Raw genomic sequence first — 17,154 nt, 5'->3', positions numbered from 1 at the left:
TAGTATAATGCTCCTATACAACTAATCTACTCTTGTGACTAAGATAGTGCGCAAACCTTATAAACTGTAGTGTGTCTATAAAACGAATCGAACCTTATGGTGGCAAGAACTATTTTGAAATGATGTATGGAGTTTTATTTATACCGTCTAATATTTCCTTTTGTTAAAAAAACCCAAAAAACTAACCTAAGTCAAGATTAGCAGAAATTTTGTGACATGTACCAAGAGGTGGGAAGACAAGTGTCTGTTCACAGCAGTTTGCTAATCTTATCATATGAGATTTGTTAAAAAAAAAGGAACAATCATGGTGCCTAAGTTTTACCTTATTCACACTAATTATAGCACACTTGGAAAATTAGACTTGCTTGTTTGTCTTTTTTGTACGGGCCTTCCTGGTGCAGCGCACAGCTCTGTGCCAAGTGTATGCGCCTGCGGGGCATAACGTAAATTCATTTATCACAATATTTGTTTGAGCTGGTGCTTTATTTTCAGATAGAACAGCTTGGAAACAGTGGGCAAGCTTTGCCTCCCCCTGTTTCTGGGCTGTGCTGCCTGAAGATCTAAAGGACTAACTCATAGAGATAGATATTGGGTTACATGAGTTGATTTCACGCCCTAGAGACACATAAAACTGGAGCTGGACTGTTCGCTGCACCGGAAAAGATTATCACGATTAGGCCCCTGGCCAAAATGGAAGAAGCATCCAGGGGGCCCCACATCACATTTTGGGCCCAGGCTGCACTAACTTCTTGCAAACCTGCCCTCTAACAACATAAAGCTAACTGCACATCTAAGGCTGTTTCAAGCTTACTTCAGTTAGACAGAGCTCACTCTGTGTTTGTAGTTCTAGAAGTCAGTTTATTGACATTCCAGATATGAATGGTGTCAAGCTAAGACAGCTGATCTTTATATACCAGAAAATATGCCTTCCCACCTTTGTTTGGTCTGAATATGGCAACCCACTGAATAGAACTTCTTAATTTCAGCTGCTTTGAAGAGGTGTTTGGAGAAGAGTGTGAAGTCCATTGAAAGCCACCCTTACCTCTGAACTTGTATTTCCCCTCTAGGGCGAACCTGGTGATGTGTTTATGTCATCACAGCCAGGACAGAAAGGAGATGCCGGTCTGCCAGGACTGCCAGGGTTACCTGTAAGTAATCAGAACCTTTCCATCGAAGCTGCTTTACATTGTCCTACCTGTCATATGGAATTATTCTCACATATTATGCGCTTTACTCTTTGTTATCCTTTTAGTTTTGAAAAGTGCTAGTTAGTTTATAGTCCTAGAAATTATAGGGTAATTTATATTTTGATGTCTACTTAGTGAACCGGGTTCGACGAATAACTTTTACCTTGCAGTGAATCTAACTCAATTAGAAGGCAAGATTTCAATGTAATGTTATTTCTTAGTGCCTTGCAGTGACCAGTACGTGACATATATGGCTATATAAATGCTCCAAATGAATAAATATATCTCAGTCTTACTTTATATGCTCAGCGTTGAGTCCTAGGAATGCCGCCTGACTTTTTGCTGATGAATTGCCCAATATGTGCTGTGGTTTCATGCAAAGGAAGCCCTCTTCGGGTGTGCTAAGAAAAGTCTGTCATTGAGATAGTCAGGTCAAGACACACGATTAAGACAGGTTTTCATAGCTTTTATTGGAATAGATGAAGATAATATAATAAGGCGAAACCTTGCATACCCTGTTGCAGCTGTGTGTTAATTGTGTGCATAATGAAAATGTATTTCAATGACAGAACCAGGTTATCGATATCCTTTAAGAACAGCAGTGTAGTTTTCGCTTACATCAGTGGTTCTTACCACTAGGGTCTCAGCTCACAAAACATCCAGAATTTCCAAAGCTGATTGAAAGATTAAGGATTAGTGCAGTTTCAAGTGCAAACACATGAATACTGGCAGTGAAGCGGTTGAGGGCATCTGGGTTAGCCCACCTGCTGAAATAAGTGAAACCCCACAAGCTGATGCATATTTGCATACCCTTTGCTGACCGGTTTCCACCCAAGAAATGCATGCAAATTCAGAGTGGTCAACCCACATCCATGGAAGGAGCTGTTCCATAAAGATTTGTTTTAGTCGTGGTTAAACAGAAAAAGGTAAATGTGTAAATGCACCTTTGGGTCACGTTTGCAAATGCAGATTGTTTGACCCAATGTGAAATCCATGTGTATATTTTATGCCTTTGAGTACTTAAGGTAATCTAGGACAGTCATATATTTCATTCAGCAATCCTGGAATCCTTTGTAAATTCCATATACATTGGGGATTTGCTTCAAGCGTAGAAGTAAACTTATGAAACAAAAATTCCAACTTTCAGAGCCAGGGCTTTGGGACTGGGAATCAGTGGACTTGGTCAGTCAGCTGTGTTAAATATAACATTTTGCCTTTCCTTAGGGGCCCTCTGGGCCGACTGGAGTACAAGGACCGCCTGGACGTCCTGGCCCGCCTGGTTTGACGGTAGGCTTCCTGAATTGCTTTTGATCTGCTTGTTTCTATACTTCAGCCACTGAACATTATAGCAACTGACTATGAAGGCTATTTTATTTCCTTATGTTTTGGAGAAGCTGGGGAATCCTAGTGTACCATTGGAATGAATTCAGTGGGTTGAAATGTTTATCCGTGGATGAATGATGTGAGGCGGGTTTGCAACACACTTATAACTGATGTGGGTACAAAGTGGATGTAGGTAGTACAACGCGTCTTAATATTCAGAAACCTGAAAGACACAGTCCAGCAGGAAGGAACACAACCTGCTGTCATTGGTGAGCCATCAGCACCCACAGCAATCAGGCTGCCATAGGAGAGAGTGGCCAGGATTGTTGAAATCTTCCTCCTGTGTCTAGATGACCAGAAGTAATTTTTAACAAGGTAAAGTTATTGGAAATATTAAAGGTTTCTTGCCTAAAGTATTTCTTTAATGTTTGGGTGGGCATGTGGTTTCATAAATGAAGGTTGCCAAAGCCCACAGCCAATCAAAATAAGAGTAAATCATATTGCAAATCACACAGAAGCATCAGCTCGTTTTGTCTACATTATGGATCTTGAATGAGCAATGTCTTGACATGGGGCTGTTTCATGTCTGTTGGATGCGCTTGTGAGAGCAAGAGACGAGAGACATGTTATCTGAGTGTGTCTTCCTGTTTTGTCTGTGAATGGCTAACACCTGGTGTGCTTTCTTTCAGGGACCACCTGGTCAACCTGGTGATCCTGGGCCAAAGGTAATACCCGTTCCCTCATTTGTGCTCTTTCGTATATTCTAATATTGAAAATTCTTTGTGCTAATTAGTATCTGTTTTGACACTTTCAGGGCAATATGGGTTTGAATTTCCAAGGACCGAAGGGTGAAAAGGTAAGAGCATGCTTTCCTGTCGTTTGTCGGATATTTATTACATGCCAGCAAAGCACAGAGTTGCCTCGGGGTACAGAAAGATATGAGGTCCTAGCAGTTTGCAGGTCAGCTGGATGCCTTGAGATGGGAGAATGTATTGCATGTTCGATGGAAAAAGAAGTCTCGGAAATGTAAGACTGAAAAGTGTCTTGGAGGAGAGTTAGGAATGCAAAAAGAGGGCTCACTAATCTGAGTGTTTTAACAGGAAGGTGAAAACTATCTACTGATAAACACCGTAACTTATCACGCAACAATTTAATGATCAGAAGTACCTAACAGTAATCTTAATGCTCAGAAGCATATATGCAATAAGGATGTAAAATCTTTTAAGATCAGGTGTGCTCAGAAAAGTATAGGAGAGGCATGGGATGAAAAAAAGTGGGGTCTACTGGAGAGAGGCGTGGAAAATGAGGCTTCGAAACTTCACAGAATAGAGGCAATAGGTCTATAGTTAACGCATTGTCATAACTCACTCTGGCAGAAAGGAGATGAGGCAGCATTGTAAGAGGGGCAGTTGAGTCATCAGATTGATACCAGGTAGTAGCCAGGTGACCCATCCAGTGAGGGTAATGACATGGAGGGGCCGGTGAGAAACAAATGCTGACAAATTTTTAACAAAGTGAACACAACGCTCCTCTGGGAGATGTGCTTGACGGAAATTACCGCGACTGACTTAAGATATTAAAAGAGGTACAGTTGCACTGAGATGGCCAAATTCAAAAATCTTGATTTTTTTTCTTTTGGGGTAAAGTTACTCAGTGCCCACATTTTTTATTTAATTTGTAGTACACTTGCCCAGAAGATGAACGACGCGGGTCATGATCAAAAAATTGAAGAGGGAAATCAGTACATGAAGGCTCCTGATCCAATGTGGATTTCAGGCGTAACTCCTGGGTGAGATACCCTCCAGACATCGGTCAGGGTTATCCCACATCGAGCTGAGCTGAGCACCATGGCACCGGTGTGCGGAGGGTTATGTGGAAGGGTAGAATGAGTTGGAAGGGGTGCTGGGTATGTGCCCACATTTTGATTGCTATTTCTATCACTGTAAGTTGTGTACAAACAGGAAAATAAGAAGTAAAAAAACTCCTGACATTTTGCAAATGAACGCAATATTTTCTATGACAAAGTAATAGAAGTGTGTATTAAAAAGTACTCACTGTTAATCCTCATTTCAGGGTTCAATGGGGCTTCAAGGACCACCCGGCCCACCAGGCGGTATTCCAGAACAGTCAGGATCGCCTGGTATTGAGACCCTGAAAGGAGACAAGGTAAGTCGATGGTGTCATCTTTACCTTTGTTTTATCTCAGATATACATCAGGAGCTGTCCATCTGACACCCAGCAGTGGCCTCTGCTTTGTAATTACATGTGTTTGTAATGTGACTCTGGTAAGATCTACAGCACACAGTAAGAACCACATGTGTTCTTGTCGGATTGATTCTGTCTTGTGTATAACTTACCCATTGCTTAATTTGAGCCGGTGGTTTATGGTGCTCAGCACCGGCACTTAATTGTCAACAACATCGCTTGTGACAGTCTGCCACTAGGTGGCGCTGATTGGCTAATTTAGTGATGACCACACCAACAGGTAATTATTAATTCAATATGCATTAAAATGACTATTACCAGCCACTGAAGCCATTCTTGTAGCTTTGGGGCCTAAATAGTTCGGATTCTCTTTCTTGTTGCAGTGTGATAGTTAGTAGTTGTGTTGTTGCTATCATTGCCATAAGGGCAGAGGGAATGTGTGGTGCAACCTGACGAGAGCCCTGGCTCTTGTGTTTTTTTATAAATTAAGCTCGACTTACCCTGTGTTATTGGGATGGGCCACTGGAGGTCTGTGCCTCTGGTTGCATCATATAATGACATGGCATGTGCTTTCCACCCCTGGAACATGCCTATCTGTGCCTCCAGGGTCCTTGAAGCTGGCATTGCACTTTACTATGGATGCCACCACAGTTGTGAATAATAGTGGGTGGCAGGTGTGGTTTGCATGTGCTTAGTTACTGCAGACCAAGGTCACCTTTCAGTTGGTTTGGGAGCACTGCTCTCTGCCCCTTGGGATGTCATGGGGATATTCTGGACATTCTTGGATCGCGAAACCTCAGCCATCGTCGAAAACTTGCTTTGGCATAAAAAATATATTTTTTTCTTAACCTGTACCAGATGATATGTGTGACTTTAACTGCACTGAGCCCAGCATTATGTCTCACAATTCTCCACGGAAGAGAACATTGTGACACACAATAGTTGCAGTTTGAGGTTTCTTGGCTCTTGCATCTCAGCAAAATAACAAAAGCCCACTTGATGATGCGATTGTGCTTGGCACTTTGAGTTGGCGACTTGGACACCTCACATTCAGCTCACCCTGTTAAATTTTTATTGTATGTTAAAAAGATTTATAGAGCGCTCGTATACCCGGAGGTGTCTTGGTGCTAAAATGACTCAAACTGGAAGAGACCTTCAGTTATTAAAAAGCCACGTTTTGAGCTCCTTCCTAAAGGAAACCAGAATAGGCAAAGGGAGGTTATTTCAGTACTTGGTCACCCATGTAATGAAACTTCTGCCTCCCCAATTCGTCTCTAGAATTTGGGACCCATCAATCTCTTGGCTCCAGAGGAGCGCAAGAGTCTGCTGGGTTCGGACCCATCAAATACCCGCCTCAGAAACTCGGGGCCAGAGTCGTGCGGGGCCTTGTGGGCAATGCAGGGGGCTTTGAATTTGATACTACTTCTGCCTGGCAGCCAGTGAAGCATGTAGATTTCTTGAGAGACAGGATGACATTTGGGAATGCCAAATAGCAGCCTAACTGCAGAGTCTGCAATCCGTTTAGATATTGTTCCTGAGACGTGTCACTCAAGCAGGCAGTTGCCTTCCTGGTCACGTCTTCTCTCTGGGTTTTTGTTTATCTGTCACAGAGAATACACAGTGCTGTGAAGTTTAATGTACCTGGTGTGAGTGGTGACTCCGATCCCAGTTCGTTCCAGTGGCCATTGGTAACAGACATTTTTAGAAGCCAAAGTTTGTCTGTTCTTTTCAGACAATTCAGGTGAGCCTGGAAGCTGGTGTTCGAGGCTGTGACGCATCTACGTTTGCTTCTGTAAGGATTTCCATTACATTTATTTCTAAGACATTCAAAATGTAGACAAAGAGTCTGAGGACGAGAAGCTGGCGATAGTCATTCAAGGAGTAAGGTGTGAGAGTCACTCCGGGTGGCTGTGTCTCCTGTGTGCACATAATCAATCAATCAATCATTTGTAAAGCGCACTACATACCCGCGAGGGTCTCAAGGTGCTGGGGAGCGGGGCGCTACTGATCAAACAGCCAGGTCTTGAGTATCCTCATGAAGGTCAGCAGGTCTTGGGTCTGTCGTAGGCTCAGTGGGAGGGTGTTCCATGTCTTGGCGGCGAGGTGGGAGAAGGATCTCCCACCGGTGGTTGTTCTTCGGATGCGCGGGACGGTGGCAAGTGAGAGGTCGGCGGAGCGGAGCTGGCGGTTGGGGATGTAGAAGGAGAGCCGTCTGTTGAGGTAGGCTGGGCCGGTCTTGTGGAGTGCCTGGTGTGCGTGGGCGAGGACATAAGGATTTTATCGTAAAGTCAGACATATGGACAGGAAGAGCTGTTCAAAGATGGGACACTGTTTAGAGGCATTACTAACACCGTATTCCTTCAATATTCAGCTAATTCAAACCAGGGAAGCTCTCCAGCTGGATTCTTCACTTCAAAAGCCTCAGCAAAGCCGGCTACAGGCTCTCCGCAGTGGGCTGTGTTCACAGCTGCGGTGTCGAGGGGACAATTGCTGCGACAAGGAATTCCAAAAGTTCCCTTTAACAGATCTTCCTTGAACTATTTTCTAAATGACTTGGCGTTCAATTCTACTAGTTTCACATATGCAAACCTAAACTGCAAAATCATGTTATTTACCTTTAAGACTATTTTTGCGTTTTTTTTACTGTTTGACGCATCCTCCATAAGAGGTGACATTGGCTTATGAGGTTGCTATTGTCCAGCTCTGATGTCTGCCTTGGAATCTGACCAAGCGACTCCATGATAATGCCAAGAAGCTGTTTTGAAAGGGAAGTTTTGTTTGTAGCCACAAGGTAGCAGTGTCGTGTAAAGCATTTGACTCTATTCAATGTAAAAACGTTTAAATATAGCACATTTGGCCACTTGTCGAAATGTGTCAATGTTTAAATTATGGAGTATATGTAAAGGTAGATTTGAGCCCTTTCCAGTGATGTACACAGACCTTCGCTATGTATCTTGAACCCACCTCAATGATAGACATTTATAAATAAACCATTGAAGGCACACTATTCGAATCTCTCTAACATGCAACCCCAGACGCCCCTCCATTTACCCGGATACCACAATAATTGTATCAGTTCCTCAGCATCTAAAAAAAAGTTTTTGTGGTGTTCCTTTTTTATTTTTATTATTTTGCATTCAGCCTTGTTTGGAGATTTGCATATTTTTGTCTTTCCACTTCATTGGTTCTTTACTATGTATATTAGTGAGCACTGGGGGACGACGTGCAAAATAGGCCATTCTTAGCCTTGCTTTATTTGAAGGTGATTCGTGGGTCTTCACAGTGCCTAGCCTCCCTGTCTTGCTTCTGTGCCTACGAAAGAAAAACAGTTTAAAAATATTAATGCAAATGTAAGGTATTTTTATAGTGTTTTAGAGCAAAGAGACTTACAAGAAAATAAATGTGACTGCCCAGCGATAACATGATCTTTTTTATGCACTGCTTACTAGGTATTTAAATGTCTTGTTTTCGTATTATTCATTGTAATGGTACACAATTTACTGATCGTGAAAGAACAGGTTCAGTCAAACCTTCTGGCTTTCAACCCTGTCCACTACTGATCAGTGCAGACGTCGGTAGCGAGCGTTCAATTCACTCAGCCATCGTGCCCCCTGTAATATTGTTAGGGTTACAAAGAACACAGAAATTGAAACACAAGCAATAGACTAGATCCAGCAGGAAACCAAGGTGATAAGAAATAAAGGCTCTAATAAAAGAGAGAGGGACCCCTGCACCAAAGGGATAGGGTACTGTAAAAAAGGGGTTCAAAGACAACCAGTAACCAAAGACCCTTTTATGTTGCCCGGCGGTGTCGCCTCTATGACCCACCAATATTAATCAATGAAGAAGCAGGCGCTGGAGACTGGAAGGCAGGAAACGAGGATTTTATTCTCTCCGGAGGAGAACACATCAATTCAGACAGCAAGTATCGTCACGAGGTGCTCTAACCACATTTCTGAGGCCTGGCCTCTTATACTAGGGTTTATGACCTTTATTGCACGTAACACATTCTCGCAACACTTTGATATTTGAAAGAACATCCTCGGAATCTCCCCTACAGGCCCGTTCCCACATACATTTACAGTTGAATTCCCAACCCCGGTCACAACAGGTGATGATTGTCGCGCAGCAGGGCATTCTGCCGATTCACGGAATGCATGGGGTTGATCGGATCTCATAGGGTGGGGGCTTTGATCGGCTCGAGGGTCTTTTGATGGGGAGGGGAAGCTTCCTACTGTACGGGGTAATAAACAGTATCCGCAGGGCCAGGTGGCGGCCTGGGAATAAGGAAGACAAACGGGGACACTGGAAAAGGGGGTTTGCATCAAAAGGATCTGAGACCATGAAAGGAATGAAGGGAGGTGTCGCGCTGGGGACAGGATGGGATTCTGTGGCGGAGCTGCGCTGAAGAGGGGTTTATGACCCAAGGCATGAGAGAGCGGGGGTTGTCAACGTGCGGGGGATGTTTGCGAGGTTTAGGAGAGAGAGAGAGAGAGACGCGCTGGCTATCAGCGAGGGGCCGGGAGACCATGATGCTCAAAATGGCTGCTGCCTATGCGCAAGGCATGTGAGAGTGGGAATGACCGGTGTGGGGGGGTCTTACGTGAGGGTGATTCTGATCGTGACGGCTAAAATATGGCAGATGTGCATGACGGAAAGTGTGGCATCGGAGAAAGGCAAGATGGCGTAGATAATGTTCACCAAAACTGTATTAATTTTCCACAGTCCTCCCTTTAACATTTCCAAGACATCTTGCTGGCCTATTTCCTATCTATACCTATTGCAGCGGTCATAAATAAGGGAGAGGGGACTTAGGCAAATGAACTGTACATAAACATCACATTATAACCATCACATCGTCTAGTAGGTGGGTTCATCGTTAAGTTGGTTGCAGAAAAAGTCATCGTAATGCAATATCAGACTAGAATTATGTAGCGAGGGCGTTGGGTACAGATCATAGATACTTATAGTCATTTGGAATAGGAACTGGTAAGTTATCATATAAGTAAGTCCTTTTTGTACTCGGCGAGAGCATAGTCAGTCCAATGGTGGTTGGGAGAGAAATGAGATATAATAAAAATAAAAATCAGAGTTCACAGTGTCTTTGTCGTCTTCTGTTGGCACTGTTAAGCACCCGGATTACAATTCGTTCTGTCAACAGGAATGTTCATGTGGATTGAGCCATTGGAGGTCTGCGGGCAGGGGTACATTTTGTTTTGTTTCGCCAGACCTCATAGGAGAAATGCGTTACGGTTTTGGAGCAGGTGCATTTTCTTCCGTGACCCAGAGCATAGTTATTAGGAGGCAGAGGAAGGATTGTGATGAAAAGTGCAATTGTCTTTGAGTTGTGGGGTCTGTTTGTTTCTTGAGTCTCTGTGGTGGGTATTTCCTGTTGCTTCCATCATCATCGAGGCGTTCAGCAGCGGGTAGAACCACATACTTCGTTCATCTTCTCTTTAGGGGCGACCCTTGGTGGAGTTCTAGGTCACCGTTCTGAGATTAACATAGTTCGTGGTCTACTTAGTAGGAGCTCCCTCCCTTTTGACGCAGGGAATACCCTTCTCTGGATAGCTCAGTAGGATTTGGAGGAACTTGGAAGTTCAGGTGGAGAGGTGTGTGTGTGAACAGTCCTTATGGTAGGTCGGAGGAGGAGGGGATGGAGCAGGGCCAAGTCGGGAACAGATCAGGGGGACGGAGAATTTGAGACAGGCGGGTCCATAACCAGGTTCAGAGAGCGGGGACTTTTTGGCACACGTCGATCATAGAGCAGGGGCTTCAGGTCAGCCCTTTCCTTAGCTTTGTCTGAAACAGTGCCTCATCCTGCGACTCTTTACTGCTGTGTTCTCGCCTTGGCCTCCGTCGCTGAGGTTCCACGATCCGCAGTCAGGCCGCGTGCTCCCACATCCGGTCTCTTTCTCCTCCGACAGTGGTTCCCTTAAATGAGTTTGAAAAGACAGTCTTTAGAGATTTTGCAGAAGAAGGTAATTACATAAATCTATTTCTCTCCCAACACCAAGCAACTGGGGTAAACACCCGCTACATTTGAGATTTGCAGCCAACGTATAAACAATTGATGATGGGTTTGCTGGATTTTCCTACAACTTCCCTTTGTGGCTAATTCTTTGGCGTTTTGTTGGTTATCACATTCATTTGTCGTGGTATGAGGTCTGGTACCCATTCATTGCATTCGTCTATTACAGTAGTTGTCAGTTCTTCTGGTAGAGACCCATTTCCCTAGTACGAGTCTTGCAAGGCTAGGCCGGTCTTCAGGGCTTTGTATCTTACGAAAAAGTGCAACGTGCTATTCACCATAGTCTGATAGGCATCCTTCTGAGGGATGAACATAGGCTAAACGACTCTCCATTACATCAAAACATCCTATTTTCAACAAGGTTTACTGCAACAAGTTCTTTCGGTTTTCGATCTAATTTTAACTTTGCACACATCTTTCTAACTTTCTATATAAATTCTCGCAACCTGGTTACTACAAAAACTCGGGGGGGCTTGCGATCATTATTAAACTTATCCTTGGGGCGGGTGGGATCTTATGGAAAACGATAGGAACACAGCGAATTGGAGCAAGGGGCGTTTTTCAGATTCTCGTTCAGGGCAGCTGATACCAAACTGGGGGCATTTTGGGAAGACGGGGGTGTCTCGATCATTTCTTACTGCTTGGGGTATGGAGACAATTTGGAATGGGGAAGGTCGCATTACCACAGACACATTTTTATCATAGAAGCCACTGACAAATAGCTCCCTGACTGTGGGTCAAATTTAGGGAACCTTAGTCGTCTTACCTGTCCCTTTCCTTTTGGCCAATTTAAATTTCATCCATATTTAGCAGAAAAGGAGAGGTAGTAACGTGGTATCAATACAGTTTTATTTAGGACGAATTTGTGCAAATACTTGTGGTATTTGGGGCCAATCAGGAGGTGCACCAGGTTCGCCAATTAGGTGCCAGTCGCTAGGAAGAGGGAAAGTGTGGAGGGGTGAAAGAGAGAGAGAGAGAGAGAGAGAGAGAGAGAAAGAGAGAGAGAGAGAGAGAGAGAGAGAGAGAGAGAGAGAGTGAGAGAGAGAGTAACAATAGGCCAAACAGTACACGTGTGACATGGAGAATGACCGTGTATTGTTTGGGCTATTCTGTGCGTTACCCAACGTTAGTCGTTTCGGGTCTGTGTTAGGATGTAGAAAGCATGCAGTTTTGGGACGGAAGAGCATTAGGTCAGGTACAAAAAGGTCGCGCATTGGGTAGGGCGTCTTTTTGTGTCGTCTTGCAGCGTTAGTCCGTTTTCATGCATCGGACGTGACGCGGCTCCAGATCCCTTACGATACCCTAATCGGGACTCCAATGTAACCTGCAGAGGGAAAAAAGGGGGAAAAGGGAGGGGGACAACATTCGAGCACATCAAATGTACGGGCACGAAAGTCCTTTACTTACCGCATACTCGTACTTATCTCCTCGGGATATAATCCCTAGGGTCTTGGTTTCTGAAGTCGAGGGGGCGGACAGTGTGATAGGTGGTTCATGGGGGGGTTCGAGGATGGCATTATGGATCGTGTGTAGGGAAACGCTAAAAAGAGGAATCAGAGGTGCCTAGCGCGAGGTACCCGGTTTTGTAGATGTATCTGGCCATCGGGATCCTTAAATCATTCCCAAAGCTGTGATGTTCTAAGGCATATCAGTTCTTCGGTCAACCCTGTCCCTTAGTATTTTCGACCACCATACCTTTATAACATTTTAACAATCACACCGCATTACTTTACCCATTCTCAGAAGTCGAGGTCCTTCTTCATACGTTAGTTCACACATCTTAGTTGCATATTTTGGAGGCAGCGTATCATACCTTTTGATTCGATCATCAATTCAGGGTCGAACAACCATTTCTCAGATAAAAAAAAAAGAGCAGAACGGTTGTGCACAGAAAAAGCCCTCCCACCAATCCCCACATTTACAAAAGCATGTGATGCCTATTCATAGTTTGGAAAACCTTTATTTGCATAATCGTTCAGTACGTAAAATGTGAGAGCGCAATCATATTCTGGTCGGACATGTCGACGATGGAAGCGCATACAGTAGGGGGGTTATTTTGCGGCACAAGAACATGTTAAAAAGGCCTAATTAATTATTTGCAAGTAACTAAAAACGTTTCATTGCGTGATGAGGGATCAGGGGCATTTCAGTCCATAAATGGAAACACAGTCAAGCTCATTGTAATCACATTTCCTAGATGTATACCATGGGTGTGCATCATAAGCGACGTTATGTACCAGTTAAAATAAATATCAAAATAAATCGTTCATTGAAATCAACATTTTTACGGGACCCCTTTCAAATGTTCGTCAAGTGAACCCTCCTCCCTTTTTCATCAAGTGCGCAAAGGTTCGTATATAAATCTTAGTACATCAAGTTTCAGTGGCTAAGGAAAACCACGAGGCATCTGTTAGTTCCTATTGATACCGGCGCCATTTTTGGGCGGAGCCGGTTTAGTCCGGAAGTAGCATCAGGGGCAAAAATGTCTCAGACGATTTGGCGGTTGGACCAGGGTCCCTTTCGGCAGTTCAAAAAAAACCTGTGCTAACAGAGGGGCTGGTGGTGTGGACCGTCAATCAAGAGAGGGAGGGGGGTAGAGTCTTTCTTACCGGGTCATGTTGATGTTCAGCCGGAACTTACTCGAGTTTGTTAGCCCATAATGTTCCTGGGTGGTTCAGACGGAAGCTGATGCAGACACGAGAGCACCGCCATCTTGTTGCTGTGCCGTGGTTATTTCATTTGTGATCAATGCAGCTGTTCCCCACCGGAAGTCTGAAGGGGCTGAGGGCTCTTGGGACTTTGGTAGAATCTTCAAAGTCGAGGGGATGTTTGTCGATGGTGGGGGCTTGCGCCCAGGTGGGCAAATGCCCGAGTTGCAATTTCGGACAAAGTTACTCCAGAGGCCTAGACCCGCCTTCCGAGGGCCCAGACGCCATTTTGAGACCCTGCGGCAGCCGCCCTCCGTCGTATCTTTCAGGAGTGGAAGAAACTTCTTGTGGCGAAAATGACAGAACATCATGCTGTTGGAGCAGGACATTTTGGTTCGGGGCGCCAGGGTGCAGCAGTGGAGCCTTCATCTGGGGAGGTGAGGGAGGCTCGTCCGTGCCGCCTCCCTCTCCTGGCGCATCCTACGCCGTCCCTTCGAATCAGGGGTGCACATGATGACCACCCTACACCCCTGATTCCGGCTCTTGGGGGACCATTGTACGTCCGGTGCTATTCAGGTATGCCCGTCGGACATTGTATGTCCTGTGCTGCGCAAATATACCAGTCGGGCATTGTATGTCCTGTGCTGCGAAAATATACCAGTCGAACATTGTAAGTTCTGTGCAGCGCAGGTATATGGCCGTCGCCCGGCTGGAGGACATCGGCGCCGGACCAGGGCAGGGAGGCCTCCTACCTGCGGAGGCGGGAGAGGGCTCGTCCGTGTCGCCTCTCCCTCCCCGCCCACCCTGCATCCGTTCGATGGAGGAATTCGTGATGGCCGGACCAGGAGATACGAGGGAGGGGGTCATTTGCATCCGCCCCCTCCCTACTCGCGGCCCGGGGGACGCCATCCCTGGAAGGGTAGTATGGGAAGACCATTTCATTGCCTGCTTTGTGGAGCCTCCGGTACCTTCTCGCCGGTGATCTCTTTTGGTCCATGGCTGCTGGCAGGCCCCGCCCCACACGTGCTATGTGTTTCAGGTGGGCGGGACCATCGAACTGTTACATTTCGAGGACTTCCGGAGTGAGCATAATATGTTTTGTATTTCTCCTATTAGTACAGTTTGTTTTAGAGAGAGTTCTACTAGTTATTCTATTTACCGTTGGTTGTGTGTTTTCTTTACCGTAATTAAATCCTAAGTTATATAATAGACGTTTGGCTTCCTTGAGTCCTTTCTCTAGCGGGGGGGAGCAACAGAGAGCAATCAGTCCCAGAACTCTAACATGTCGTTAAAATTGGTCTGACGAAATCTATGCCATCGAGCATAATCAAACGGGGTGGTTCTATCTGTTCCGTCTGCACTAGTCTGATTGGTTTTTATCTCGCGCCTTTTCCCTTTCTGTCGGCCTGTTCTTTCTGTCGACCCTTCGTTCTTACCTATGCTCTGCAGAGTCGGGCATTGGGCTTTCCAGTGCCCGAGACGTCTACAGAAAGCACATTGGTTTTGTTTTAAATCTGTTCGTCCTGTGCATAGTGTCGGGGGATTACTTTCGGGTCGTCGCGTCCCGGGGTTGTCCTGTCGACACATCCCTTTATACCGTTCCCTTTTCATGTCTACTCCTCGGAGCTGTGCCATCGCTGGCCCTTCCCTTTGCCTACTAGACGTTTGGAGGGTTGTCCGCCGTGTCCCTTCACCTTTTCTGAATTCGTCGCTTTCCCTTCGTCGTGTGGCTTCTTTGCGCCACATACCGAGACTATCGAGCATAATAGGTGTTGTTTCATTCCTACGAAGGGCTATTTCTACCGTTTCTATTTTGTCAAGATCGAAGGATCCTCTCAGTGGCCACTGACTTTCTCGATCCCTTTTCGTATAATTATGCCACAGCTCACTATAGGCTATAGCGATCAATCCATGCTTCATGAACATGTCCTTATTAGGGGTGCCTTCCAGCGGAGCCGGATGGTTCATCTCTAATAAGCGGTCCGGGCTAAACAGGCTACTAACCAGTGGGGAGAAGACAGGCATGACGGATCACAATGGGATAATAGTCAGCACTACCTATCTTATCACTGCTTGCAAAGACTAGACAGAATATTTCTATTCTACGTTGTTTGCAGGTAGTGAATACCTCATGAACCAATCTTGAGCAATCAATGTTAGGTCAAAAATAAAAAATCAATATGGTCAATGGGGAGAATAAGTAGGCTCGCAAAGGTCCGCGTCACCTACCCTTTCACTATCTGCAAAGAGGGGACCTATTCTTCCCTGTTTGCAGACAGAGAATCTCCAGAAAACAATCTATAACAGTTAATCAATGGGGGAGGGGCAATTGTTCAGTGGGGGAGAAAGATAGGTCCGACGGATGCGTACCTATCCTTCGCTGTTTATAAAGGGAGAGCCTGTTGTTTCTCCGTTTGCAGACAGCGAATCTCCAAATAAATTAACAAAAAGTAATACTAGTATTTTCTCATCAATTATCAATCACTTTCAATTATCAATCACTTTCGCAATTCGTCGTGTTTACACGACCTTACCCGGACCGCATGGACAGTTTCTTGTCTTCCGAATCCAGCGCCCGATCGTCCTCTTCTCTTCGTAATCCACGTGGCACTCCTGATGGTTCCCAGTCAGGACCGCAGATCACTCGAGAGAGGTCTGTTCGGAACCAGTGAAGTTCGGATGATCGGCTGTCAGACGAGGGTCTATCGGACAGGGTACCTTCCGATCGTTGCAGTCGTTCACTCTGTCGTCAGGACCTCTCCCACTGGATCCACGAGTCGCTGATGGGCCCCACGTTGGGCGCCAATTGTAAAAAAGGGGTTCAAAGACAACCAGTAACCAAAGACCCTTTTATGTTGCCCGGCGGTGTCGCCTCTATGACCCACCAATATTAATCAATGAAGAAGCAGGCGCTGGAGACTGGAAGGCAGGAAACGAGGATTTTATTCTCTCCGGAGGAGAACACATCAATTCAGACAGCAAGTATCGTCACGAGGTGCTCTAACCACATTTCTGAGGCCTGGCCTCTTATACTAGGGTTTATGACCTTTATTGCACGTAACACATTCTCGCAACACTTTGATATTTGAAAGAACATCCTCGGAATCTCCCCTACAGGCCCGTTCCCACATACATTTACAGTTGAATTCCCAACCCCGGTCACAACAGGTGATGATTGTCGCGCAGCAGGGCATTCCGCCGATTCACGGAATGCATGGGGTTGATCGGATCTCATAGGGTGGGGGCTTTGATCGGCTCGAGGGTCTTTTGATGGGGAGGGGAAGCTTCCTACTGTACGGGGTAATAAACAGTATCCGCAGGGCCAGGTGGCGGCCTGGGAATAAGGAAGACAAACGGGGACACTGGAAAAGGGGGTTTGCATCAAAAGGATCTGAGACCATGAAAGGAATGAAGGGAGGTGTTGCGCTGGGGACAGGATGGGATTCTGTGGCGGAGCTGCGCTGAAGAGGGGTTTATGACCCAAGGCATGAGAGAGCGGGGGTTGTCAACGTGCGGGGGATGTTTGCGAGGTTTAGGAGAGAGAGAGAGAGAGACGCGCTGGCTATCAGCGAGGGGCCAGGAGACCATGATGCTCAAAATGGCTGCTGCCTATGCGCAAGGCATGTGAGAGTGGGAATGACCGGTGTGGGGGGGTCTTACGTGAGGGTGATTCTGATCGTGACGGCTAAAATATGGCAGATGTGCATGACGGAAAGTGTGGCATCGGAGAAAGGCAAGATGGCGTAGATAATGTTCACCA

At 45.7% G+C, this 17,154-nt stretch overlaps 1 protein-coding gene across 1 annotated transcript in view; it reads left to right on the top strand.

The window, feature by feature from the left end:
* COL4A5 (collagen type IV alpha 5 chain) overlaps nucleotides 1-17,154 on the top strand; it is a 448,329-nt gene that overhangs the window by 154,692 nt on the left and 276,483 nt on the right. Inside the window, exons 9-13 of the mRNA XM_086918465.1 lie at nucleotides 1,068-1,148; nucleotides 2,412-2,474; nucleotides 3,200-3,235; nucleotides 3,325-3,366; nucleotides 4,584-4,676. Coding sequence (XP_086774591.1) covers nucleotides 1,068-1,148; nucleotides 2,412-2,474; nucleotides 3,200-3,235; nucleotides 3,325-3,366; nucleotides 4,584-4,676 — 315 coding nt within the window. The remainder of the gene's footprint in view (nucleotides 1-1,067; nucleotides 1,149-2,411; nucleotides 2,475-3,199; nucleotides 3,236-3,324; nucleotides 3,367-4,583; nucleotides 4,677-17,154) is intronic.

Source organism: Lissotriton vulgaris, chromosome 4_1 (assembly GCF_964263255.1).
Source record: "Lissotriton vulgaris chromosome 4_1, aLisVul1.2, whole genome shotgun sequence".
NCBI lineage: Eukaryota > Metazoa > Chordata > Amphibia > Caudata > Salamandridae > Lissotriton > Lissotriton vulgaris.
Note: the sequence above shows the minus strand (reverse complement) of the source record. Positions and strands in the feature narration are given on the sequence as shown.